The sequence below is a fragment of the Syngnathoides biaculeatus genome, chromosome 4, assembly GCF_019802595.1.
Source record: "Syngnathoides biaculeatus isolate LvHL_M chromosome 4, ASM1980259v1, whole genome shotgun sequence".
Classification (NCBI taxonomy): domain Eukaryota; kingdom Metazoa; phylum Chordata; class Actinopteri; order Syngnathiformes; family Syngnathidae; genus Syngnathoides; species Syngnathoides biaculeatus.
In genome coordinates, this window is record NC_084643.1 from 14,027,245 (window position 1) to 14,054,423 (window position 27,179).

The window sequence follows — 27,179 nt, forward strand, 5'->3', positions numbered from 1 at the left end:
TTAACATAATGTGGGGCATTGATGCACTCTTCACTGCTCTAAATTAAGAATCTTGCACATCTGTGACTCTTATCAGGAATCATTCCTATTAACTGAATGACTTTTGTTGGTTTGTTTGTTTGTTCTTTGTTCTGAATGTAGTACCAGGGCGCCACCAACCTCTGGAGTCAAATTCCTTGCATGATGTTACACACTTGGCCAATAAAGCTGATTCTGATTCTAATTCTTGAGACTCCTTCTGACAGGAGACTGCCAGATGTCTCCAACAGACGCTATGATAAACCAGGATTTCCCAGGGCGGACCGGCATCTTCTGCCACCATCAAAATCATCACTTATCAGTTGGTAGCTCTGCTTTTGTCTTCACCAAGTGTCCAAGTAAGTCCGATGACATGACCACATAGTCAATCATAGAACTGCATTGTCATGTTAATAGTATGTGTAGTGTTAGTTGCATGTTGCATATATGTTGCATGTATTCATATTCAGTTCTTGTGTTCTCAAGTTTGACGGTGTCTAGATGGGAATGGCGGGGTGGGGCGTTCAACCCAAAGATACCCTTCCAGAACTCATTGTCATTACCCACATGAGCATTGAGATACCACAGGACAATAAGATGGTTCCCAGTGGGAGTGATCTCCAGCACCCAATCCAAGGACTTCAAAAGGAGTGGGTGCTTTGGCGCAAACCGCACTCAGGACCTGTAATCCTCACTCAAAGACTGAGGTATGCTACCCTCTTGTCTCCTGGGGTAAACTCTAATGTATAGCCCACACCAGTATGCATTCACCGCGGGAAACTCCAGAGTGTAAAAGAGTCCAATATCTTTCAAGAAGACCCAAGCTGTGTGTTGAGGCTTATATCTAGTCGTAATTTCTCAATTGCACACATTTACCCAGGGTGTTTCCATGACAGAGAGGTGACGTTCCAGCTCCCTACAGTGAATTTCTGTAGCTGGGGATCATACCGTGAAGGTCACTGACCTTCAGCCCCTGCCCAGTTCACACTGTACCACACCCCCTTAGCCCCATCCATCAGAAGGGGGACCCACATTTCCTCTTTGGGTTGTGTACAACCACGCCTCATGGGTGCAGGCTCGGTCACCAGGTGCTTGCCATCAAAACCCACTTCGAGGCCTAGCTTCAAAGACGTAGGGGGTCCACTGATCTGCATGCGGGGAGGGAAAACTGTATTCATTAATCAACTCGTCATTGCGGGTCTTTTGAGCTGTACTTTTTCTGGTCCCTCACCTAGGACCTGCTTCAATGTGTGCCCCTACCATGGGCATCAAGCCCCAGACAATATCGCTCTAAGGAGAAATTTTCAAATAGTAAATAAAATTTAGTAGGAATAAAATGTTGCTTAAGAGGGATGATTTTTTTTTAAATATTTTTCAATGATATTCTACTGTCAAGTCATGTAGACGGTTTTAAAGCATCACATTTTATTTCCTTTTTTCAGAGATGCAAACTCTACTTTTATCAACTGCAAGGTAGATGCATCGAACAATGCTGAAAATTATGTTTAAATAGCCAAATACAGTCCTAACTTGTTGTTCAGTCTTAATCCCATAAGCTCTGCCTTTGAATGGAGAACGCAAACGGATGAGGTATCGTCATTGCTCAGCTTTGCCACATCCAATAAGGCAACAAAGTCGACACACTAATTATCGACAAGGCGGTGTCCATGTGTATATATCCATTTATGTAATTCGGTTCCCTTTTGTTCCAGTATCGCTAAGAGTTGGACGCACAGCAGGACTGAACGATGACACCGTTTGGACTCAAAGCCATTGTTGGAGAAAGTAAGAAGTACCTTGAAAAAGATTTTTATTATTGTAATGCTGATGCTGTTTTCATGTTTTTGTTGTTTCTTATGTCTGCTTGTAAATAAAACATATGAAGACTATATGTGTGTGTACACACACACACACACATACATATATAATTATATATATATAGTGCTTCGAAACCTCATTTCTCGTTTTGTGAAGCATGCCATCCATCTAGCGTACATGCTAATGTGTAAAATAAGTACCATTTTGTGTGTGTTTGTATGTGTGTGTGTAGGTACGTAACTTTTGCAACACACTCGCGGAGTCTTGGGTTTATCAATGTTTATTTAATTAATTTAAATATATTCTGTATGACATGATCCAAGTTTGTTTGGCTTGGTAATGATGAAGTAAGCAATCATCAATTAAGTGATTGTCACTAAGTTTAGTGCATTTTTACATTTCTTTCTCAAGTCTCTTTGATGCTTTATATGGGGACCATATCAAGGATTGTTTCAGATATTGACTTCACTGAACCATAAAATAATGCCAGAATTTTATTCCTCCGGAGTGTCACTCCAAACAATCCAAGCAAAAAGAAAATGTATGTAGACGGTTAGTGTGTGTGTATGTGGTTTTATGAGCGCTGTTGTTTTCCTGTGATACTGTCAGATGACACAGAACTGCCCTGCAATAGTGACGGTGGATGTTACATGGACTCAGAGGATTTGAAGATTAGTGGCAGGGATTGAGTTTACCCTCCATAGAGGACAGATTGGATTGCTAAACCTTAGTGATGGAAACTGGGACAATCCTTATCTGTACTGTCTATCCACCAAAGTAAAAGATATTGTGAAAGTGTTATTATTATTCACTTTTCTGCTTATTTTTTGTTTTAATTTAATTTCTGCCACATTTAATTTGATTCAATTTCATTATTGCCCAATGTTGTTTGAATGCAACTTTATGAGTACAGCTTTTGATAAATGATTAATTTGAATTTCCCTCATTGATAAGTATTCAATTCACAGTCACATTTACACCTATGGACAACTTAGAGTCTTCAGTATACCTACCATGCATGTTTTTCGGATGTGGGAGGATACTGGAATACTTGGAGAAAGCCCACGCAGGCACAGAAGAGAACATGAAAACGCCACAGAGACGAGGCCAGATTTGAATCCTAGTCCTTAGAACTGTGCGGCAGATGTGCTAATGAAATGGATGGATTGAATTCACAGACACAGCTGTTTTTAATGGAAAACATAATAAGACATGGAATGTTTGTTTCATTAAAAGAAAATCACACTGTAGCATTAAATCAATCAAAGCAGATGTTAAACACCTGAATAAGATTATGCTTAACTTTATAAATATAAATTATAAATTAAGTTAATCCAATTGATTAACTTAATTTTTGAATGTTAACCACATTCCTCTTGTATGCTTCCAGTGTGGAGTTTGCATGTTCTCCCTGTGCTTGTGTGCATTTTCTCTAGGTCATGTTCCAAAATGTGCATGCTAGGTTAGTTGAAAACTGTATTTTGTCTAGGCATACCTTCAGGTCCATTGGTGTCTGAATATGTCCATGAATGAGTGAATGTGAACCTCTGTAAAGCGCTTTGGATACCATGATGGTGTGGACAAACCGCTATAAGCGCATTGCTTTTACTCTAGTTATTAATGTGTGTTTGTAAATATGTGCTCAGCAATTGATTGCTTCAAACAAATATTGGCGATTCCTTTTTGCAGATTCTACTGTCTCAATGCCTGACCATAATAGGAAGTTAGAAAAGAGGTCTTTTTGGGGCAATAAAGGAATAAATTCATGATATGTCATCTTATACAAGTCTCAATGTTTTAAAATATGTAGATGGAAACTTCTGTTTCCATCGATGAGCCATCACCTTCTTGTGGCGGAGAGCTAGTCTATTCTAATGTCTATTCAAAGGTGCTGAAGAGGAAGGTCCACCAGGAAGTAAAATCTCAGATTCAGGAGGAGCAATGCATTTTTCGTCCCGGGTGACCATGTCCGTCAGGGAGTCCTGTGTAGGGTCCTTCGGGAGTATTCAGGTATTCTGTGGTCTTGTTCACCAGTGAGAAAAGAATGGAGTGGGAGATCGACAAGTGGATTGGTGCAGCATCTGCAGTGATGCAGGGTTTGTACCAGTCCATTCTGGTAAAGAAGCAGCTAAGTGTAAAGGCAAAACTCTCAATTTACCAGTCGATCTACTTTCCCTTCCTCTCCTAAGGTCATGGGCTGTGGGTCATGACGGAAAGAACAAGATAATGGATACAATCAGCTGAAAAGAGTTTCCTCCACAGGGGGCCTGGGCTCTTCCTTTGACATTGGGTGAGAAGTGCGGTCATCCAGGAGGGCATCAGAGTTGAGCCGCTGCTCCTCCACATTTGACAAGGCTGGTGCATCTGATTTGGATGGCTACCAAAGGCCTCCCTAGTGAGGCATTCCGGGCACGTACCACCACAAGGAGACCCTGGGGATGACCCAGGAGACCCTGGAGAGACTACATCTCTTGGCTGGCTTGGGGATCCCCCGGAAGAGTTGAATGAAGCGGCTGTGGAAAGGGAAGTCTGGGCGTCCCTGTTAAAGTTACTGCCCCCGCAACCTGATCTCGGATAAGCAGTCGATGAATGAATGAAAAAATGAAACAGCTGTTTAAAAAGTGCTATTTAATGTTATTAACTGTAACATAATCACTCCCCCAATGGCCCAGTGTGAAACAATAGCCTGCACAGCACTTTGGAAATTCAAAACCAAAATTCATCTATGTATCAGTGTCCAACAGTTCAACAACTTTTCTCATAATATATAGCAATATGACAAAAGTTTCTAAAAATGACAGTCTCTCAGATTGTTGTCTCTGGTGGGAATGGGCACTTGAACTTACTGCAACCCACCAAGAATTTATGAAATTGGAAAAAAAAGATTGGAAATTTAAGCCTGTAAAGTCCAGCCCTCTTCTTCCCCCGTGGGGATAGGCTCCTTCTTTGGGAAAAAGAGATACCACTCTACGCCCCAGTATAGATATCTGAGGCCTCAATGACATCACGTTAAAAACTAAACGCCTCTGTCCCTTACTGACCCCTTTTTTTGAACCTTTCTGTGATGCCCAGATTCCCACAAACTTGGATCAATTTAACCATATCATCTGATCAGCATTAGCGTGGGTAATGAATGGAAAAAGGCTTTCAATACCCCCCCTTTGACATTTCAAATAACCGCTGCCGTTTTTCAAACCTTCATTCACGATGTCCTTCATGACATGCTGAACCAGTTTGTTTTTGTCTATCTAGCCGACATACTCATCTTCTCCTGCTCCCCAGAAGAACATCTCCAGCATGTTTTTCTTCCGTCAAGTCAACTCAACCAGGCAAAGTTGCTGTGGTTGTAGCGTATCACTGTTGCTCAGGTCATCTTGCACATGAACGTTGTCCTCAAATGGCACATCTGCTGCATCTTTTAGTGCCAAATTCATGGTTTCCTTCTGGTCCCCTGGACTATGTTGGTGTTCAGGGCTCTGGCAAGGCTGGGATGATTCTATTACATCTGAGCCACTACTGGTAGGTTCTAACATTGTCACCCATGTCCTCATCATTCTAATCATCACCATCATTTGTCAGACAGAAGTTGTTGCAGAACTAGCCTCTTCTGTACTTTCCTTTTCCTTTTGTGATCTCCGACTTCTCTCAACTGTGACATGCCCTCCTTGTCCAATCTTTAAGAAGGGAGGAAGTCATAAGGCAGTAAGAAGTTCCTGGGAATCATTCTGTCATTCCTTTTTCCATTGTCTGGAGTTTCTTGGTAGACTGGGCTGTTGCCAGCTTTCCTTTCCTTCACCCTGTATACCTGTCTTTCCCAGTAGGACCAAATTTATTAATTAGTTTACATATCTTGGGTTAATGTGCATATGAAGAGTTCAGATGCAAAATCAGATATATCCATTTTTGTTGTTTCCGTAGATTCTATGATTTATGTATGACATGGTCATTATTTATATATATATGTTCAGGCAAGTCAGATTCGGTGACACAACAAGGTATGTGATCTCGCCAGGAAGGCCGAGAGGTATGGCTGGATGGTAACTAGGGATTTCAGAGTGACGGACACTGAGGGCAGGCTCAGGATCCCCGACCTAGTTTGCAAAAAGGACAGGCCTTTTCTCATCCTTGAAGTGATGGTTTGCTATGAAGTAGATGAGGATAATGTGAGTCGAGCTGCATCAAAGAAAATGGCCCATTATCAACCAGTTGGGCCTGAGATTGCACTGAAGGTAGGAGGGCGTTGCGCTAAGGTCATGGGTTTCTCCGTGGTGGCACAGGGGAACGGGCCCACATGCAACAACATGTTCTTGGTTGCTTTAGGGTTGCCAGCTGGTAGACGGAAGACTTTTGCTCGATTGGTGAGCTAGAAAACCCTGCTTTACTCTCTGGACATATTCCAGGACTATCTGTGTGATCCACGAGGGTGAGATTGTGCACATTCCCTTAGGTCTGCAGTGTTCACAGAACTGTTGTTTGTGGCATGGGCCTGTGCAATCTTTGTGAAGTGATCTATGATAACCAGAATGGACTTAAATCCATGCTTCCGTTTATCTACATGGAGAAAGTCTATTTAAACAAGCTCAAAGGGTGAAGTGGTGTAAATTAGGGTCAAAGGTGCCTGGACATTCGTGGCCAATAAAACCTTTCCCTATTAGGTCCCGTGTCCTGTCTCCTCACAAACAGTCCATTTCTTGGTGCAATTCTTTAAACACCATCCGGTGGAACACTTTCAGCAACTGGTCTCGGGGAATAGTTCTCCATCACATTATGTCATGTTCATCCACATGAATATTGTTCTACTCTTTGAGGAGTGTAGCTGTACCTGTTGGCGTGACTGACCTTTTTTCGAGTTGGCTTGGGATTCCTCAGCTTTATTCTTTGACTTGAGCCAGTGTGTTATCATCCTCCTGAAACGTTTGTATTTCCACTGGTGATAGGGGTTGGCCAGTCCCAAAGTCTTTCATCAATTACAGAGTGGCAATGTGCATCACTCCTACATCTCAACATGGGTCCTCCCTTTCTATTGTAACCCTCCCCATGGATGCACTGATTTCTTCCCGACTTGTCTGTTCAGTACATTTTGTCATTTAGTCCTCCTTATCCAACAGCATATGAGAAAGTCTATCAGCATCTGACTTGTTTCTATGTGGATGGTTAAGGATGGCAAAATTGAAGTTCTCTTACTCGGTGACCCATCAGTAGCCTGTGGCATTCAATTCAGCAGAACCGAGCACATACGTTAATGGATTGTTGTCTGTATAAATTGTGAAGGATGGTTGATAACCAAAAGTCACGGAAACGGTCGCAGAACGCCAACTTCCATGCCAAACACTCCAGTTTCTGTGAGTAAAGATAGTAACCCTTTTAGGCTGACATCAGACTGCGGGACCCTCATATCTTTCCTTGCTGTCGCTGGTACAACACCACTCCAAAGCAACCTGCAAGGCATCACAGTGCAGTACAGATGGTTGTGTGAATTTGGGATAACTCGGGATAAGTGGCTTGGAAAGTACTTCAATGTGCTGCTCCAATACTTCTTGATGATACCTGTTCCACTGAATTGGTGTTCGTGATGGGAAGTGACTCTTCTTTTTCTTTGTTGTTTTTCTGTGTCTTACATCGGGTTGGTCTGTGTTGGACGTTTCCAGATCTCCTGGAGTGGGTAAGTTGTTCAGTGAATGAGCAATCCAGCACAAATTTGTGTTGAATGACCTGTAATACGAGAGCAACATTTGGTGAACATCTCCAATGGTCGCAGAGGTTCTCTCGAGCACAGCCCTGACTGGCACCACCTCTTCTGGGTTCTTCATGTAGCCGTCTTTGCTTACCACCTTACCAAGAAATGTTATCTTGGATCTAAATAAATCAAATTTTTTTCGGGGACATTTTTACACCATGCACCTTGTAACATTGGAGGACTAACTTGAGATGCTCCACTTGCTTTTCAAAACTGCTGCTATGAAGGAGGTTGTCATCAAGATAGGGGATACATGTTCTGTCTCTCGGGCAAGCCAAACAGCAATTCATTCTTCTCTGGAGCTCAGCAGGTACAAAGCTCAGGATAAACAGTATGCGGACCCATTCGCGCAGCCTTCAATGTGTGATGAAGACTGTCAGTGGACAGCTTTCTTCATCAAGGAAACCTTGGTGGTACACGTACCCTTGATCCAAGACAGAAAACCTTGAGCTTGCTCCCAATGTATCCAACATGTCCTGAATCCTTGATATTGGATCATAATCAGGCATTGATTTACAGTTGAGCTCTCTGTAATCACAACACAGCTGTAAACTACTGTCTTTCTTGCGGACACGCACTACTGGCGAGGTGTGAGGTGACTTTGATGGAGTTATCCACCTTCAGTTTAGCAAGTCCCGCGAGTAATGTTTTTACTTCAGTATGGAGTGGTTTTCATACAGATATGGGTCTTTTGCATGGGGCTATTGTCATTGAGCGTTATGTGCATCTTTAAGGACAATGACCTTGATTATCGTCTCAATAATGTTGTAGCCTAAAATGGGGTCACTGACAACTGCTGAGTCACTTGACCCAAGTATGGGTACCTTGTAGGCATTTGATCATGCGAAGTTCATTATTAGCTGGAACTTGACTTCAATCCAGATAATGAAGGGGAACGGGGTGTTGTTTGCAGTAGGAATCATGTTTCCTCGTTCAAGAGCTCTGTGACAGGACGAAAAATGGTGTGGGGCAAGTATCTCTGTCACCAAGCGTCATTCACGATGCGAGACAGTGCACCAGTGTCTTACAGTGCTCTGAATAGCTGCTGGTTCAGGAAACAGTTCACCATACATTGACTACCTACAAGGTTCACAAGTTGTGACTAGTCTTCAGGATTTAAATACTGTATTGAAGAATAATGTCCACTATTGAAGCTTAGGTTGTCCTTTCTTCGGCTTCTGGCTCAGGCATTATAGTTTGGTGACAGTGTTTGGGCAGGGATTGTTTAATTTAAACTACTGGTGGTCCGACCTCAGTGGTCGTCTTCAGTTTCCTTTTAGGGCTCCCTGTATTCTGCAACCTCAGGAGAAATGGCATTCATTTCCACATTCGAAATAGTGAGCGGTTTTTCACGTAATCTCTCTCTGAATTTTGACAGCCTCTCTCTCATACTATTTGTACTGGCCGCAGACTTACCTCCATCACAGCACAAAACATTTGCCTCATTTGTGTTTTGAGCTCTGCTGTGTGTCCACTTTGTTTGATTTCTTCTTTCACTGCAATATATGCCACTCCAGGGGTGTCGTTTTTTTTTTACCTTAACAGGACTTTCAGTTGATAAAAGCTATGTTTGTGTTTCGTAATGAACCTCCATAACTTTGGGGGGTTTCGCAGCCGTGAACCTCTCACACTTTACTTGCCACCCACTTTCTTTGCAGCCTTGTTCACCTTCTTGATCAGCTCTTCTTCTGTCAAGTTCCTCCTGCTCAGGAGAAGAAAGGTGGAATTTCATTGAGTTGCTTAATAGTCCAGTTTCAACTGAGCTTAGAAAGTGGCATTGAATGGTGGCCCTGCTATAATTTTACCCTATAGTGAAGCAGTGGTGTAAATTACACATACACCTGTAGCTCTTTAAGAGCATCTTGATCAAGTTAATCACTGTGGAGTATGGCGCCTGCACTACCAACTTCTGCAAGACTCTCCATCACATAGTGAGGGCAGCAGAGAAGATCATTGGAACCTCTCATCCCTCCCTTCATACAGGACTTTTACAGCACCTGCCTCACCTGCAAACCCTTCCACATAGCAGGGGATGCCGCCCATCCATTACACAACCTCTTAAGTCTGCTGCCGTTAGGGAGAAGACTGATGAGTCGATGGACCAGGACTTTATTTATCAGGCTATCAAGAATCTGAGCCCTCTATCACTTGTGTGCTCTGCCCACCTGAACTCTGAATTCTGATGAGCTGCAAAGATGTAGATGCACACCCAAACACACACACTCGCACACACGCATGCACGCAGACATATGCAAAACTCACACCAGACTCAGGGTTGCACCGGACACTTTAGCAGCATTGGGGTTTTTGCCATCTAATTTATAAATGTCTTATTTTCCTTGGTTCTCTGACTTTGACTATGTTGTACACGTCACCTGACCTCTGACATTTGCACATTCAACTCGTACTTTTTATACTGTATATAGTGTTCTTCTTCTCCTTTCGGTTTGTCTTGTTAAGGGTCACCACAGTGTGTCATCTTTTTCCATCTAAGCCTATCTCCCGCATCCTCTTCTCCAACACCAAGTGCCCTCATGTCTTCCCTCACAACATCCATCAAACTTCTCTTTGGTCTTCCTCTCAATCTTTTGCCTGGCAGCTCCATCCTCAGCACCCTTCTACCAATATATTCACTCTCTCACATCTGGACATCTCCAAACCATCTAAGTCTGCTCTCTCCAGCCTTATCTCCAAAACCTCCAACTTTTGCTGTCCCTCTAATGAGCTCGTTTCAATTCCTATCCAATCAGCTTCCTCCTAGAAAGAACCTCAGCATCTTCATTTCTGCCACTTCAGTTCTGCTTCCTGTTCTCTTCATTGCCACCGTCTCTAATCCGTATATCATGGCTAGCCTCACCTCTTTTTTATAAACTTTGCTTCCATCCTAGTAGAGACTGTTCTGTCACATAAAACACGAGACACCTTCCGCCAGCGGTTCCAACCTGCTTGGACCTCTTTGTTCACTTCCTTACCACACTCACCATTGCTCTGGATTATTGACCCTCAGTATTTGAAATCGTCCAACCTCGCTAACTCTTCTCCCCGGAGCCTCGTTCTTCCCCTCTCATTCATGCACATATATTCTGAATCAGAATCAGCTTTAATGGCCAAGTGTGTATAAACACACAAGGAATTTTTCTCCGGCAGTCGGTGCTGCCCTGGTACAACATTCAGAACAAAAATCAAAGGACAACATAGGAAAGAGAACAAAGAACAAGAGACATTTGTGTTTATAGGAATTATTCCTTATCAGAGGTGCAAGATGTAAAATCTCTATATAGCTCATGCATGTGACGTCACCATTTTCACAGCCCCATATTGCCGGTCAAAAAGAGCTACTCGACAGTGTGGGGGACATTGAACCGGAGCAATGGCCGAGACTTGTTGTGCTGTTGGTTGTTACAACAGACAATACAGGTATTCAAAGAGGTCATTCTATAGAATATCATCTGAAAAGACCGGAAAAGAATCAATGGATTTCGGCAATTAAACGTGATGGATGGTGCCCAGCCAAATACACACGACTGTGTAGCGATCATTTCAGGTAGTAATTATTATTCTCAATCTCAAATTCCCAAGAAGTACTTACAATGTCAAGTTGGCTCATTTGAGAACGATGCGGTTAAAAAAAAAAAAAAACGTACACGGAAGCGGAAATGAGTCAAATGCGTATTTAAAAAAAGAAAATAAACCGTCGGTTACACAGAGGTTGACGAAGGTTAACATGGGGCCGCAACACGCTTCCATGTACAGGGGTTGAAGCGTATCCCAAAGGTTTATTTGCAAGTCCTATATAGTCCTACATAGTGGGTAGTGTGGTGCCGACAATCCGTTCAGCTTTTTTAATTGTCTTTTGCAGTCTGAGTTTGTCTTTTTTTTTGGCGGCCCCAAACCAGATTGTGATGGAGGTACAGTGTACTGATTGGATAACTGCTGTGTAGAACTGTCTCAGCAGCTCTTGTTACTGGCCATGCTTCCTCAGAAGCTGCAAGAAGTACATCCTTTGCTGGGCTTTTTTGAGGATGGAGTTGATGTTTGTCCCCCACTTCAAGTCCTCTCAGATTGTCTGAGACTGTCTCGGCAATTGACACAAGACAGTTGGACAGCGTCAGGGGTAGCTGTTGTAAGGATGCCTCCTGAAGTCCACAATCATCTCCGCAGTGTTTGGAGTGGTCAATGCCAGGTTGTGTTGAACACACCAAAGCCCCCTTCTCGCCACTTCCTGTCAATACACAGACACGTCACCATCTTTGATGAACCCAATGACTGTAGTGTCATATGCGAACTTCAAGTGTTTGACAGTTGGGTGCCTGGAGGTACAGTTGTTTGTATAGAGAGAGAAGAGGAGAGGGGAGAGGACACAACCTTGGGGTGCCGCGGTGCTGATAGTGTGCGTAGATGAAGTGGTGTCCCCCAGCTTCCCCTGCTGTGTCCTAACCGTCAGGAAGTTGTAGATCCACGAGGAGATGGCAGGTGGGATGCTGAGCTGGAGTCCTGAAGTCCACAATCATCTCCACAGTCTTTGGAGTGTTCAACGCCAAGTTGTGTTGACTACACCAAAGCGTAAGTCTTGCCACTTCCTGTCGATACGCAGACTCGTTGCTGTCTTTGATGAGGCCAATGACTGTGGTGTCATCAGCAAACTTCAAGTGTTTGACAGTTGGATGCCAATAGGTGCAGTCGTTCGTGTATCGCGAGAAGAGTAGAGGGGAGCGGAAACAACCTTGTGGTTCCCCGGGGCTGATAATGCGCGTGGATGAGGTAGTATAGCCTCACCTGATGTATCCTGCCTATCAAGAAGTTGTCGATCCACCGGGAAATGACGGGCGACTCGCTGAGCTGGAGAAGAGGCCCCGTAGCTCAGTGGTTAGAGCACTGGTTTGGTAAACCAGGGGTTGTGGGTTAGTATCCCACTGGGGCCTCCCCTCCCTGAGAAGGGGAGAAGGGTCGTCAGGAAGGGTATCCGGCGTAAAAATTGTGCCAAACATATATATGCGTTCATCTGAGATGATACGCTGTGGCAACCCTGAAAGGGACAAGCCGAAAGAAACACACACACACACACACACACACGCTGAGCTGGAGAAATTTGGAGGAGAGGAGTTCAGGGATGATGGTGTAAAACGCAGAACTGAAGTCAATGAACAGGATCCTTGCATACGTACCCTCGTTGTCAAGATGTTCAAGGATGAAGTCCAGACCCATGTTGACAGCATTATCCGCAGACCTGTCAGCTCAATAGGCAAACAGCAGTGGGTCCAGTTGGGGACCTGTGACGCTCTTGAGGTGGACCAACACAAGGCGTTTAAAGGACATCATTACCACAAATGTCAAGGCAACAGGCCTGTAGTCATGAAGACCTGAGACTTCTGCCTTTTTCGAGACCAGTTTAATGGTGGAGCATTTGAAGCAGGCTGGTACTTCAGACATTTCTAAAGACCTGTTGAAGATGTTTGTGAAGACAGGAGCAATTTAGTCAGTTTTAGTTTGGCTATTCTTCATTCCTCTCCTTTCCAGTGCATGTCTCCATCTTTCTAATCGTTCCTCCACCTGCTCCTTGGTTTCACTCCATATCATATGATTTGCGAACATCATGGTCCAAGAGAATTCCAGTCTAACCTAATCTGTCAGCCAATCCAGTACCACAGGAAGGGGGTCAGAGCTGATCCCTGATGCAGTCCCACTTCCACGATAAATTCTTCTGTCACATCTAAAGCACACCTCATTATTGTTCTGCTGCCATCTTACATGTCCTGTACTATTCTAACATATTTCTCCGCCACACCAGACTGATGCAAGCAGTACCACAGTTCCTCTCTTGGCACTCTATCATAGCCTTTCTCTAGATCCACAAAGACACACTGTAGCTCCTTCTGACCTTCTCTGTACTTTTCCACTAGCATCCTCAAGGCAAATAGTGCATCTGTGGTACTCTTTCTAGGCATGAAACAGGACTGTTGCTCGCAGATACCAGAACCTCTGTCCTGAGTCTAGCCTTCACGACTATTTCCCATAATTTCAATGTGTGGCTCATCAACTTTATTCCTCTATAGTTCCCACAGCGCTGAACATCGCCTTTGTTCTTAAAAATGGGAACTAGAACACTTTTCCTCCATTCTTCTGGCATCTTTTCGCCCGCTAGTATTCTGTTGAATAAGTTGGTCAAAAATTCCACAGCCACCTCTCCAAAATGCTTACATACCTCCACAGCTTTCCAACTGCTCTCTTGGATGCACAATATTTCAAACTTTCTTCTAATCATCATCTCAACCAACTCCTGAGCTTTTCCTGTCATAGTCCCAACATTCAATGTCCCTACACTCAGTTGTAGGCTCTGTGCATTCCTCTTCTTTTTCTGCCAACGAATCCGGTTTCCTCCTCTTCTTTGTCTTTGACCCACATTAGCTGAATTTCACCGATGCCCTGCAGGTTAGCAGTGCCGGGGCCGGGTGTTGTTAACCTGGGCCACGACCGATCCAGAATGGGATTCTTTAGATGAACGCTCATATTTGTTTGGCACAGTTTTACGCCATATGCCCTTCCTGACCCAACCCTCTGCATTTATCCGGGCGTGGGACCGGCCTACACATTGCACTGGGTTGTGCCCCCATAGGGCTGCATTTTTATACTGTGTCTAGTACTATAGTTTTATTTAGCTTTTATATTGATGTTATTCTTTGTACTGTTTTATAGTACTTTAGTACCATAATTTCAACCCTCTGTATGTGTTACACATATTGGAGTATTGCCAATAAAGTACCTTGTGACCTTAAATGGTGAGTTTATTAAGGAAAAAAAAAAACCTATTCAATGCTACACACCAGCAACAACTGAAGTCAAGGGAAGGTTCTGTTGGAACTGTTCCATGTTTTCTTCATTTGAGGATCATGACTTTCACCATGCTTTGCTGGACTCCTAAACCTTTAGAAATGGTTTCAAAACATTTTCCAAACAGACAAATATGGATTTATTTCTCATCTATTTTTGAATTTCATCAATCGTGGCATTTTGTTGCAGCCTTTAAAAATCTTTGGCCAACTTAATTTTGCCGAACAGGTTCTATTTAGGTGAGTTATTGATTGAACAGGTCGTGCTTGGGTGTGATTCGTGAAAATTAAATAAACATTTTGATTAGTCACCCTTTCTTGGAATACACTTCAAGAAAGGTTTTGTCAATACATTTATTTAGTTGCATTAGTGATCATTTTCATATTATGCTGCCATAGTAGAACTTGCTATACTCTCCATCTTGGTTTCAAAGTCTACAATCTATAACATGTAGTTGGGGTAATCAGCCATCAGTTTTGCAAGTTCTCCCACTTAAAAAAATGAGACCTGTAATTTTGATCACAGGTACACATCATCTATGAGTGACAAAATGAGGAAAAAAAATCCATAAAATTACATTCTGATTTTTATGAATTACATGCTAAATTCCACGGTCAAATAAGTAGAAACAGGCAAACACAACAAACAAGCAATAGTTCTGGTCTCACAGAGATGCTCCTCCTTAAGATGCTCCTCTGTTCTCCATTCATTGTTAGCTGATTGAAACAGAAAACTTTCATGCTTTCTGGTAGATGCATGCTGATATTGATAGATGTGCTTTGTCATCAACACTGTTTGGTACCATATTGACACACGAAACAGCACCGGTATCGGTCATGCGGCTTTCTTAAAGAACTACACACACACACCGGCATGGAGTTTCGCTCTATGAGTTTGACACATGCGCTGACACATCAGTATGAAACATGAAACAAACAAATCAGGCTGGGAAGACCGAATCTTCAATAGGTAAGCGGCTTGGTCTGAAATCCCTCGTCGAAGCAATTATTAGAAAATGTAAGATATACAAGACCACTGATAATCTCCTTGATCTGAGACTCCACGTAAAATCTCATTCCATGTGGTCAAAATGATCACAAGAACGATGAGCAAAAATCCTACACCCACACGGGGAGAACTAGTGAATGACCTGCAGAAAGCTGGGACCAAAGTAACAAATTACACTGCCAGGAACTCAAATCTTGCAGTGGCAGATGTGTCCCCCTACTTAAGATAGTACATGTTCAGGCCTACCTGAAGTTTTCTAGAGAGCATTTGGAGAATCCAGAATAAGAGAATGTCATATGGTCAGATTAAGCCAAAATATAACTTTTTGGTTAAAACCCAGCATGTTATTTTTGGAGGAGAAAGAGATGCAGCTGTGAAGCATCGGGGCGGAAGCATCATGCTTTGGGGCTGTTTTTCTACGAACAGACGAGGACCATGATCCATGTAAAAGAAAGAATAAATGGAGACATGTATCGTGACATTTTATGTGAAAATCTCTTTCCATCAAGAAGGGCATTGAAGATAAAACATGGCTGGGTCTTTCAATATAATAATGATCCCAAACACACGTCTTGGGCAATGAAGAAGTGAATTCATGGGAAGCAATTTAAATGTTCCCGGAGTAGCGTAGCCAGTTGAAAGTCTGTGTTGCTCAGTGACAGCGACAAAACAACACTGCTCTGGAGGAGGTCTGCATGGAGGAATGAACCAACAGAGTGAGAAAACCTAATGAAGACTGACAAAATATTTGACCTCTGTTATTGCCAACAAAGCACATATAACTAAGTATTGAGATCAACTTTTATGATTGGGCAAATACTTATTTTTCCCCTACAATATGCTAAAAAAAAAAATCTTCAAAAATCAGTTTTTCTGGATTTTTTCCCCCCATTTTGTCTCTCATAGGTGAGATACACCTATGACAAAAATTACAGACCTGTCTTATCTTTTCAAGAACTTGCATAATTGGTAGCTGACTACTTTTTGCCCCACTGTAAATGTTGTACAGTTCTATTCTGCATTTTGTGTATTCTTTATAAATAAATTAGTTCCATGTATCTCATTTTACAGAGATAATGAACAATGTTATCAAGAAGGCAAAAGAAAAAGGGAAATGGAAAGTAAGTGATTTTTTTTCTCAATTTACGCAGTATCGGAAAATTAAATTACCCGCTATATGAAAACTTCTGTCTCACTTGTTTGTAGGTGCTTGTGGTGGACAAGCTAAGTATGAGGATGATTTCCTCCTGCTGCAAGATGACAGACATCATGACAGAGGGAATCACCAGTGAGTACCACTGCTTATACAGTTTTACATTAATCTGAAAGATGATGCCATTCTTTTTATGATTTATTTTAGGCCAGTCACGGTCTAAGTATTCTTTGTGTTTCTCATAAAACTCACGCACCGCTGATTGATGTAGAAAATTGACACCATTTCAAAATACAGGAGTAATTTTGACAACTAGTGATGTATTGGTATATTGACATCTGCTGGTATTGTTTTCTTGGAATTTACTATACCTTAGTCATGTCCGTGTTGTCATTTAGTTAATAAAGTTAAAGTTAATATTTGGAAATGTTTTGACCATAATTCCAACAACACGTGTTTGCCCCAAACCCAACACTGCTTATCACCAAAAGAACACCATACCAACAGTGAAGCTTAGTCAAGGCAACCTTATGCTTTGGGGCTGATTTTCTTTCATTGGAACTGGGGTCTTGGAAGGAATTATGAAAAAGGTGAAAGTGTTACTACAAAATGCTTCTGATTGGAGGAAAGCAAAATGTATAGAAAAGCCTACTGGAACTGCTTGAATTTATTTGGGATTAATCACAGACACTTTAAATAGTGGCAGAAGTGTGTTGATGCCTATTTAACCTAAATTTAAATATAATTGGTTAATTAAAACACAGCCACTTCCCAGTTGTTGACCAGTACTAACCTCTCGTACCTGAGTAGCATTTGCTCCACCTGCACAATTGATTGAAGAATATCTGTAACATTTGTACAATTGAAATTGTCCCAGATTAAGAACATAGAGGCCGACTTTGACTATTTTTCTCTGGTGTTGAATGACCTCTGCAATGAATGTGAAACTGCAAATCTGCTCATCTTCTTATATGGGATAACTGCAGATTTCATTTCACAGAGGAGCTAACAGCCATGAAATCAGTGAATCAGACCACCACTGGGAATGACTAGTTAGGTAGAGGTAACTGCATGTTTTGACAAGTTAGGAAGTAAATGGGACAAGATGGCAGGTGTGACAACAGACGGTTGTCCAACACTGACTGGGAAAAATGTTGGACTTTTGAATAGAATGCAGAAGAAGGTAACAGAAATGAAACATGTGCAGAGGCTGACAGTGTATAATGTATACATCAGCAAGTGATGTGTAAATCAGTGTACCATGTTGTTGATGCTGTAACTGTAATAGTTCCATTTCATCAGAGCGAAAACATGAAATCACAGTTTGTTGTTGCACTTTTGGAGGAAAATGACACAGAGCACGGTGACATAAGCTATCACTGTGCCGGCAGGTGCTTCAGTTTAGGCAAAGTACTTATCAGTGTCTGGGACCTGAGAGACCAGATTCAAGATTTCCGTGTGAAGAAAGGACAGGACACCCACCGCTTTCAGATCAAGACTTGGTGGCAGACCTGAGTTCACTGTTAAATTAACTAAATTTAAAGCAGCAATACAAGGGGCTTTTTGTACATGAATTGTACAGTGCAGTCAGTGAAGGCATTCATGCGAAAGATTGTAGCTTCTCTCAGGCCAAGTGGAGAACAACATTCTCACCCACTTGCCAAGACTAAAGGAAGCAACAATATCAGATGATCACCTCCACAAATACTCATCTATGTTAGAAGGACTGCATGGAGAGTTTCCAAGGCCATTTAAAAAAAGCTGAGACTGAAATGCACGTAGTTTCTTCTTCCTTCAACTGCAATGTGGATAATGCAGCAAGTGATGTTCGGATGGAACTCATTGACCTGCAGTCTAACACACTTCTGGTAGAGCGGTTCAGGTCAGTCTCAATGCTGGATTTGTACTCTTCCCTCATAGAGGATAACTTTGCATACCTGAGAAGGCATGCTCAGAAGATTATAGTCCTCTTTGGATCCATTTAAAAACAGTGGCATGAAAAAGAATTCGCCCCCCTCCCGATTTCAGTTTTTTTTTTTTTGTTGCACATCAAACACAAAAGTTTCAAACCAATTTGAATATTACTCAGAGACAAAACAAGAAAATACAAAATCTAGTTTTCAAATGACAGTTCATTTTTTTAATGCACAAAAATATCAAAACCTTTCTGACCCTTTGTGAGAATGTAATTGCCCCCTGAAACTAATAACAGGTTGTGCCACCATTGGGAGCAATAACTAAAATTAAGTGTTTACGATAATTGGTGAAGAGTTTTTCCACATCGCTCAGGAGGAATTTTGTCTCACTCTTTGCTGAACTTTTTTAATCTCTGCCATATTGGAGGGTTTTCTAGCATGAACTGCTTTGGATTTTAATCCGTCTTTTGACTTGGCTACTCCATCATTCACAGCGAGTTGTCCTGGTCCTGACGTAACAAAGCAGCCCTAGACTATCACACTGCAATCACTGTGCTTCGCTATTGGCATAATTTTTCTTTTTATCAAATGCTGTGCCATTTTTACACCAGATGTAAGGGGTCTCACACCTTCCTTCTTCTTTTCTTTTCGGATTGTCCCGTTAGGGGTCGCCACAGTGTGTGATCTTTTTCCATCTAAGCCCATCTCCTGCATCTTCCTCTCTAACACTAACTGCCCTCATGTCTTCCCTCACAACATCCATCAACCAACCGGTCTCACACCTTCTGAAAAGTTACATTTTTGACTCGTCAGTCCACAGAATGTTTTTTCAAAAGAGGATCATCATGATGTTTTTTGGTGAATGTGAGATGAGCCTGTGTATTTTCTGCTGACAGCAGGAGATTATTTTTGCCTGGGAACTCTCCTATGTATGCCATTTTAGCCAGTGTCTTTCTTATGCTAGAGTCATGAATACTGACCTTAACTCAGGCCAGCGATGTCTGCAGGTCTTAAGATGTTGTTCGAAATTATTTTGTGACCTCCTAGATTTGTGGTCGTCTCACTCTTGGAGTAATTTTTGTTGGTGATCCACTCCTGAGAAGGTTTAACACTGTTCCCAGCTTTCTCCATTTGTGGGTAATGGCTCTGACAGTGGTTTGCTGGACATCCAAAGGCTTCGAAATTGCTTTGTAACCTTTTCCAGACTGATGGGTTTCAATAAGTTTTTTTCTCATTTCTTCTTGAACTTCATTGGATCTTCTTTGGATATCTTGTAGCCTACTTCATATTCTCTGATAGATCTAAGTGATTTATTCATTCAAGTATGGTGGTAATCAAGTTTGGGTGTGTCTTGTGAAATTGAACTCACCTTTCCCAAATTTATGATTAGTCATAGTGACTTTGTGAATTAACAAGGGGGCAGGGGGAGGGAGGGAATTACTTACTCACACGGGGTTAAAAAGGTTTGGATTTTTTTTGTGCCTTAATAAATTGAAATATCATTTAGAAAGAGGAATTTTGTATTTCCCTGGGATACTCCATTTGGTTTGATCATTTGAAACCTTTGTGTGTGAGAGATATACAAAACAACAGAAATTCGGACAGGGTGAATACTTTTTCATGCCACCGGTATCTAAACAGATATTCTCAGTGATGAAATTCAATAAATCCTAACACAGGTCTTCTATCACCGGTGACCACCTCTCAGCTGTCCTTCACATAGCCACCTCAGACATTTAGCCAGATTTCAACATCCTTGTCCAAACCCAGGCCAGACTGGATTATTCTCATTGAAGAGCTCACGTGAAGTAAACTGCATTGATGAGATGATTGCTTTTGTTGATTACTTCTATGGGAATATTTTCCGAGTTGACATATACACATGTGGCACACGAGAGCAGCTGTGGAGTGTTTGCCTCATAGTTCTGAGGATCGCGGTTCAATCCCAGCCCCACCTGTGTGGAGTTTCCATGTTGTCCCTGTGCCTGCGTGGGTTTTCGCTGGGCACTCCGGTTTGCTCCCACATCCCAAAAACAGGCATTAATTGGATACTCTAAATTGCCCCGAGGTGTGATTCTGAGTGCGACTGTTGTCTGTCTCATGTGCTCAGCGATTGACTGGCAACCATTTCAGGGTGTATCCTGCCACCTGCTTTATGGCGCCCTCGTGAGGATAAGTGGCTTAGAAAAGGGTTGGTTGGTTGGTTGGTTAGACAACCAGTGAAGAAAATAAGTATTTGAACACCCGGATATATTGCAAGTTCTCCCACTTCGAAATCATGGAGGGGTCTGAAACGTTCATCGTACGTGCATGTCCACTGTGAGAGAGATAATCTAAAAAGAAAAATCCAGAAATCACACGGCATAATTTAACGATTTCTGCGATACAGCTGCAAATAAGTTTTCTACTTTACTCCAATTATGACCCTCAAAGACATGTTAGTCCACCTTTAAAAGTCCACCTCCTTTCCATGTATTATCCTGAATCAGATGCTGTGTGAGGTTTTTAGCTCCATAAATACACCTGTCCACCCCATACAATCAGTAAGACTCAAAATTGTAATATGGCCAAGACCAAAGAGTTGTCCAAAGACAACAGAGACAAAACTGTACAACTCCACATGGCTGGAAAGGGCTACGGAAAAATTGCCAAGCACCTTGGTGAAAAAAGGTCCAGTGTTGGAGTAATCATTAGAAAATGGAAGAAGCTAAACATGAGGTCAATCTCAGTTGGAGTGGAGCCCCATGCAACATATCAACTCTCAATGGTCTCAATGATCCTTCGAAAGGTAAGGAATCAGCCCAGGACTACAGGAAAGGACTGGGTCAATGACCTGAAAAGAGCTGCGACCACCGTTTCCAAGGTGCTAGTTGGTTTAGCACTAAGTGCAGTCGTCCTGTCCCATGTGCAGATAAACATCCCCAAAGCATGATGCTACCACCCCATTGCTTCACAGTAGATGGTGTTGTTGGGATGGAAAACATCATTCGTCTTCCTCCAAACACGGTTAGAGGAATTATGACCATAAAGTTGAATTTTGGTCTCATCTGACCACAAAACTTTCTCCCATGACTCCTCTGTATCATCCAAATGGTCATTGGCAAACTTAAGATGCCCTTTGGCATGTGCTGGTTTAAGCAGGGGAACCTTCCGTGCCACACGATTTTAAACCATGGCGTCTTAGTGTATTACCAACAGTCACCTTGGAAATGGTGGTCCCATCTCTTTTCAGGTCATTGACCAAGTCCTGTCGTGTAGTCCTGGGCTGATTCCTCACCTTTCTCAGGATCATTGAGACCCCACGAGTTCATATCTTGCATGGGGCCCCACTCCGATTGAAATTGACTTTCATGTTTAGCTTCTTCCATTTTCTAATGATTGCTCCAACAGTGGACCTTTATTCACCAAGCTTCTTGGCAATTTTTTGTACTTCTTGAGTTGTACAATTTTTTTGTCTGGTATCTGGTTTGGACAGCTCTTTGGTCTTTGCCATGTTACAAGTTTGAGTCTTACTTATTCTATGGGGTGGACAGGTGTCTTTGTGCAGCTAACGACCTCACACAGGTGCATCTGATTCAGAATAATACATGGAGTGGAGAAGGATTATATTTTGTGCAGACGAGGTAATCTGAAGGAGGCTACTGATTGTAAGGTTGTGGTGGGAGATAGTGTAGCGCAACAGTATAGGATGGTGGTGTGTAGGATGACTCTGGTAGTGGGTAGGAAGATTAAGAAGACAAAATTTAGAGAAGAGAATCAGGTGTTGGAAGTCGAGGAAGGAACAATGTCGTGTGGCCTTTCGGAAAGCGGTGAGACAGGGTCAAGATGGACAGGAAGAGCTCCCGGAAGACTGGAATACGACTGCCAAAGTAGTCAGAGAGCCAGGCAGGAGAGAACTTGGGGGGCCTTCTGGTCGTAAAGGGGAGAAGGAGACTTGGTGGTGGAACCCCAAAATACAGGAAGTCATCCAAGGAACGAGATTAGCGAAGAAAAAGTGGGACATGGAGAGTACTGAGGAGAGGCGGAAGATATCCATTGAGATGCGAGGTGGCGAAGGCTAAACAAGAGACATATAACGATCAGTTCACCAGGTTGGATACAAAAAAGGGAGAAAAGAATCTCTACAGGTTGGCCAGACAGAGGGATAGAGATGGGAATGATGTACAGCAAGTAAATGTGATTAATGATAGTGATGGAAATATGTTGACTGGTTCCAGTAGTGTGCTAAGTAGATGGAAAGAGTACTTTGAGAAGTTAATGAATGAAGAGAATGGGAGAGAGCGTGAATGGGAAGTGGGACATGGAGAGGACTAAGGAGAGATGAAAGGAGTACGTTGAGATGTGACGTAGGGCAAAGGTAGAGGTGGCAAAGGCTAAACAAGAAGCATATGACGACATGTACGCCAGGTTAGAAATGAAAGAAGGAGAAAAGGATCTCTACAGGTTGGCCAGACAGAGGGATAGAGATGGGAAGGATGTGCAGCAAGAAAAGGTGATTAAGGATAGTGATGGAAATATGTTGACTGGTGCCAGTAGTATGCTAAATAGATGGAAAGAGTACTTTGAGTAGTTAATGAATGAAGAAAATGAGAGAGAAAGAAGAGTTGAAGTGGCAAGCATGAATGACCAGGAAGTGGCAATGATTAGTAAGGGGGAAGTTAGAACGGCACTGAACAGAATGAAAAATGGAAAGACAGTTGGTCCTGATGACATACCAGTGGAGGTATGGAAGCAATTTGGAGAAGTGGCTGTGGAGATTTTGCCCAACTTATTCAGTAGAATACTAGCAGGAGAGAAGATGCAAGAAGAATGGCGGAAAAGTGTGCTAGTCCACATTTTTAAGAACAAAGGCGATGTTCAGAGTTGTGTAAACTATAGAGGAATAAAGATGATGAGCCACACAATGAAGTTATGGGAAAGAATAGTGGAGGCTCGACACAAGACAGAAGTATCTGCAAGCAACAGTATGGTTTCATTCCTTGAAAGAGTATCACAGATGCATTATTTGCCTTGAGGATGTTCGTGGAAAAGTACAGGTAAGGTCAGAAGGAGTTACATTGTGTCTTTGTAGACCTAGAGAAAGCCTATGACAGAGTACTAAGAGAGGAACTGTGGTACTGTATGCGCAAGTCTGGTGTGGTGGAGAAATATGTTAGAATAGTACCGTACATGTATGAGGGCAGCAGAACAGCGGTGAGGTGTGCCGTTGGTGTGTCAGAAGAATTTAAGGTGTAGGTGGGACTGCATCAGGGATCCGCGCTGAGCCCCTTCCTGTTTGTAGGAGTAATGGATAGACTGACCGATGAGGTTAGACTGGAATCGCCTTGGACTATGATGTTCACAGTTGATATTGTGATGCAGTGAAAGCAGGGAGCAGGTGGAGGAGCAATTCGAAAGATGGAGGCACGCACTGGAAAGGAGAGGAATGAAGATTAGCTTAAGTACAACAGAATATATGTGGTTGAATGAGAGGGGCGGAAGAGGTGGAGTGAAGCTCCAGGGAGAAGTGATAGTGAAGGTGGGTGACTTCAAATATTTGGGGTCAACAATACGGAGCAATGGAGAGTGTGGTAAAGAATTGAAGGAACGGGTCCAAGTGGGGTGGAACAGTTGGGGGAAGCTTTCTGATGTTCTATGAGACAGAAGAGTCTCCGCTAGGATGAAGGGCAAAGTTTATAAGACTGTGGTGAGGCCGGCCATGTTGTGCGGATTAGAGACGGTGGCACTGAAGAGACAACAGGAAGCAGAACTGGAGGTAGCAGAAATGAAGATGCTGAGGTTCTAGGTTGAGGTGAACAGGTTGGATAGGATTGGAAACGAGCTCATTAGAGGGACAGCCAAAGTTGGATGTTTTGGAGACAAGCCTAGAGAGAGCAGACTTAGATGGTTTGGACATGTTCAGAGATGAGAGCGTGAGTATATTGGTAGAAGGGTGCTGAGGATGGAGCTGCCAGGCAAAAGAGTGAGAGGAAGACCAAAGCAAAGGTTGATAGATGTGAGGGAGGACAGTGGGTGTTCAAGAAGATGCACGAGATAGACTTGGATGGAAAAAGATGACACTCTGTGGCGACCCCTAACAGGACAAGCTGAAAGGAAAAGAAGAAGGATGGTGTGAGACCCCTTACATTTGGTGTAAAACATGGTGTGGAGGTGGACTTTTAAAGCTGGACTAACAGGTCTTTGAGAGTCAGAATGCACGCTGATCGACTGGTGTTCAAATACTTATTTGCAGCTGTATCACACAAATCATTAAAAAACATACATTGTGATTTGAGGATTTTTCATTTTAGATGATCTCTCTCACAGTGGACATGCACGTACTATGAAAATTTCAGACCCTTCCATGATTTCTAAATGGGAGAACTTGCAATATAGCAGGATATTCAAATACTTTTTTTTTTTTTTCACTGTATATACCACAATTTCACATAGACTACTTTTATTCCAATTACCAGTCCCAGGTATTCGAAATCTAGAATTTAATGCATTTTACAATGGGACAATGTTGACAATTAAGTTAATTAACAATGCTGCGGCCCTCAGACACAATTCAGGTTTCTTATGTGGCCATTTTTAAAAATTAATTGCCCACCCCTTCTGTAAAGCATCTTTAAGTGTTGTGAAGTGCACTAAAGAAATTTTAGTTACTATTTTTTAAATTAATATTCATTTTATTAACAGTCTGTACTGGCAAAAATCAGCCCCTTCCCATGTCGTATGATGAGCAAAAAATTGCTCAATAATTATTTTTCTTTTCACAGTTGTAGAAGACATATCCAAGCGACGGGAGCCCCTGCCAAGTATGGAGGCCATTTATCTGATAGCACCCTCAGCTGAGGTAATAAGAAATCTGTGCAACAGAAGCTTTTAATTTGGTCAACATGTATAACAAAGACTGTTGTTGCATCATTAAATAAAAGACAATCCTTAATTTATTATCATGTTGACTGTACAGTGTTTGTATTCAGTAGCTCTAATTTGATCATGGTAAATGTCATTGTTAAACATAAACATCATAGTTTGATGGTTTACAGTTGCAGAAAAAAATTACCTGTCCCCAAGGATCCTGAAGTTCATTATTTCCAGACTGGAATTAAAGAAACTGGATGGATGTGTAGTGAGTTTAACTCTGCATTGTGTATTTTTTTAATGGATGATGAATGAAAAGACACACACGATGGCTAATTTCAACCTGGTTTTAATTCTCTCTCTGTATTATAAAGGATGTTCAGATTTGTGTTCACAAATACTCTCAAAACTCTTACACCAGGAATCTCACAAACAAGAGTAAATATATCACAAAAGCAAATAACATATGATTTACATTGCAACAGATGAAAATAATATTAAAAAAAAATTCAATAAACTCAGATTTCACAAATACGCTCAAAACTCAGTAACATCAAGAACATGGTCACCACACGGCCTCTGCTAACTTTGCTAATTTCCACACCGAACAAACCCACATGGTGCTCAGCAACATACATACAGCGACCACTCCACTCCTCCAACGAGCAAGTTTATGTTTAAAATCAATGAAACGTGATATTTAAAACTGCGCCTCTGTGACTACATCCGCTCTGCAAACATTTTAAAGTAACTTATATTCACATTCTACAACAAAACAATGAAAATATGTGAACAAAATGCGTACCTTAAACCAGGAATCTCAAAGAAAAGGAAATAGTTCCTCCCACCACACGATAAGTGTGGGTTCAAAATAAAGCACGTAGCCTACTTCCTGTGTTGCTCAGATCTTCCAGAGAACAATTCAATGGCATTCCCCCCCTAAAATGAACCTTTTTAAACACACAATTCCTTATACTATCAATGACGTTTAAAAGAACGAAAAAGAATAAATGACTGAGAAAGTGCTGCCTTTCGAAATGAAAGTGATGCCTTTCGAAATAAAAGTGCTGCCTTTCGAAATAAAAGTGCACTTCCATGTCCTATTCCTATCATAGCCCACAACATCACACCATTACAGATGGATGGAATTAGTGCATGTGACCTGTCTCCCTTTTTATCCTCAAACCTGTCCAGTGCTATTTGATTAATGATGCCAGCTCAATTTTATTTTTAAACACATGGATCCAAATATAGCAGTTATTTTAAATATTTCATAGTTGTATTCAAAATAGTTAACAATGGATTTTATTTTCTAATGGAAGTGTCTTTGGTCACGTTCACTGATTTTTTTTTAAAAGTAGTATGATTATCTGTTGACAGTCTGTTGAGGGTCTGATTGATGACTTCAGAGATCCACGGTCTCCGAGGTATCGAGCAGCATATGTCTTCTTTATTGACAGTGAGTAACCCCAATCCATTTGTAGATTCAATTAAAATCTTGAAATAGAATACATACACTTAATGATTGTAATAATTAAAATCTATCTATCTATCTATCTATCTATCTATCTATCTATCTATCTCTCTATCTATCTATCTATCTATCTATCTATCTATCTATCTATCTATCTATCTATCTATCTATCTATCTATCTATCTATCTATCTATCTATGCTGAAATTAGTGTTTAACATGTCACCATTTTAGTCATGAAATATAATTGCAAAGATGCTATTGAAGTGAAAATCTCACCAGATGTTGGGAACAACCAAAGTAATCCATCCATCCATTTTCCGAGCTGGTTATCCTCACGAGGGTCGCGGGAGCTGCTGGAGCCAATCCCAGCTGGCAG

At 41.9% G+C, this 27,179-nt stretch overlaps 1 protein-coding gene across 5 annotated transcripts in view; it reads left to right on the forward strand.

Annotated features, from left to right (window-relative positions):
- The first annotated feature begins 504 nt into the window (after positions 1–504).
- stxbp1b (syntaxin binding protein 1b) overlaps positions 505–27,179 on the forward strand; it is a 104,350-nt gene continuing 77,675 nt past the window's right edge. For 4 of the 5 annotated variants that reach the window (XM_061816485.1, XM_061816486.1, XM_061816484.1 and 1 more), the window contains exons 1-5: positions 1,632–1,803; positions 16,481–16,530; positions 16,616–16,697; positions 25,240–25,316; positions 26,708–26,786. In XM_061816485.1, coding sequence (XP_061672469.1) covers positions 1,767–1,803; positions 16,481–16,530; positions 16,616–16,697; positions 25,240–25,316; positions 26,708–26,786 — 325 coding nt within the window. In that variant the 5' untranslated portion in view covers positions 1,632–1,766. Of the gene's footprint in view, positions 726–1,631; positions 1,804–16,480; positions 16,531–16,615; positions 16,698–25,239; positions 25,317–26,707; positions 26,787–27,179 lie in introns of those variants that run through there. The other variant, XM_061816483.1, reaches the window with a different exon arrangement.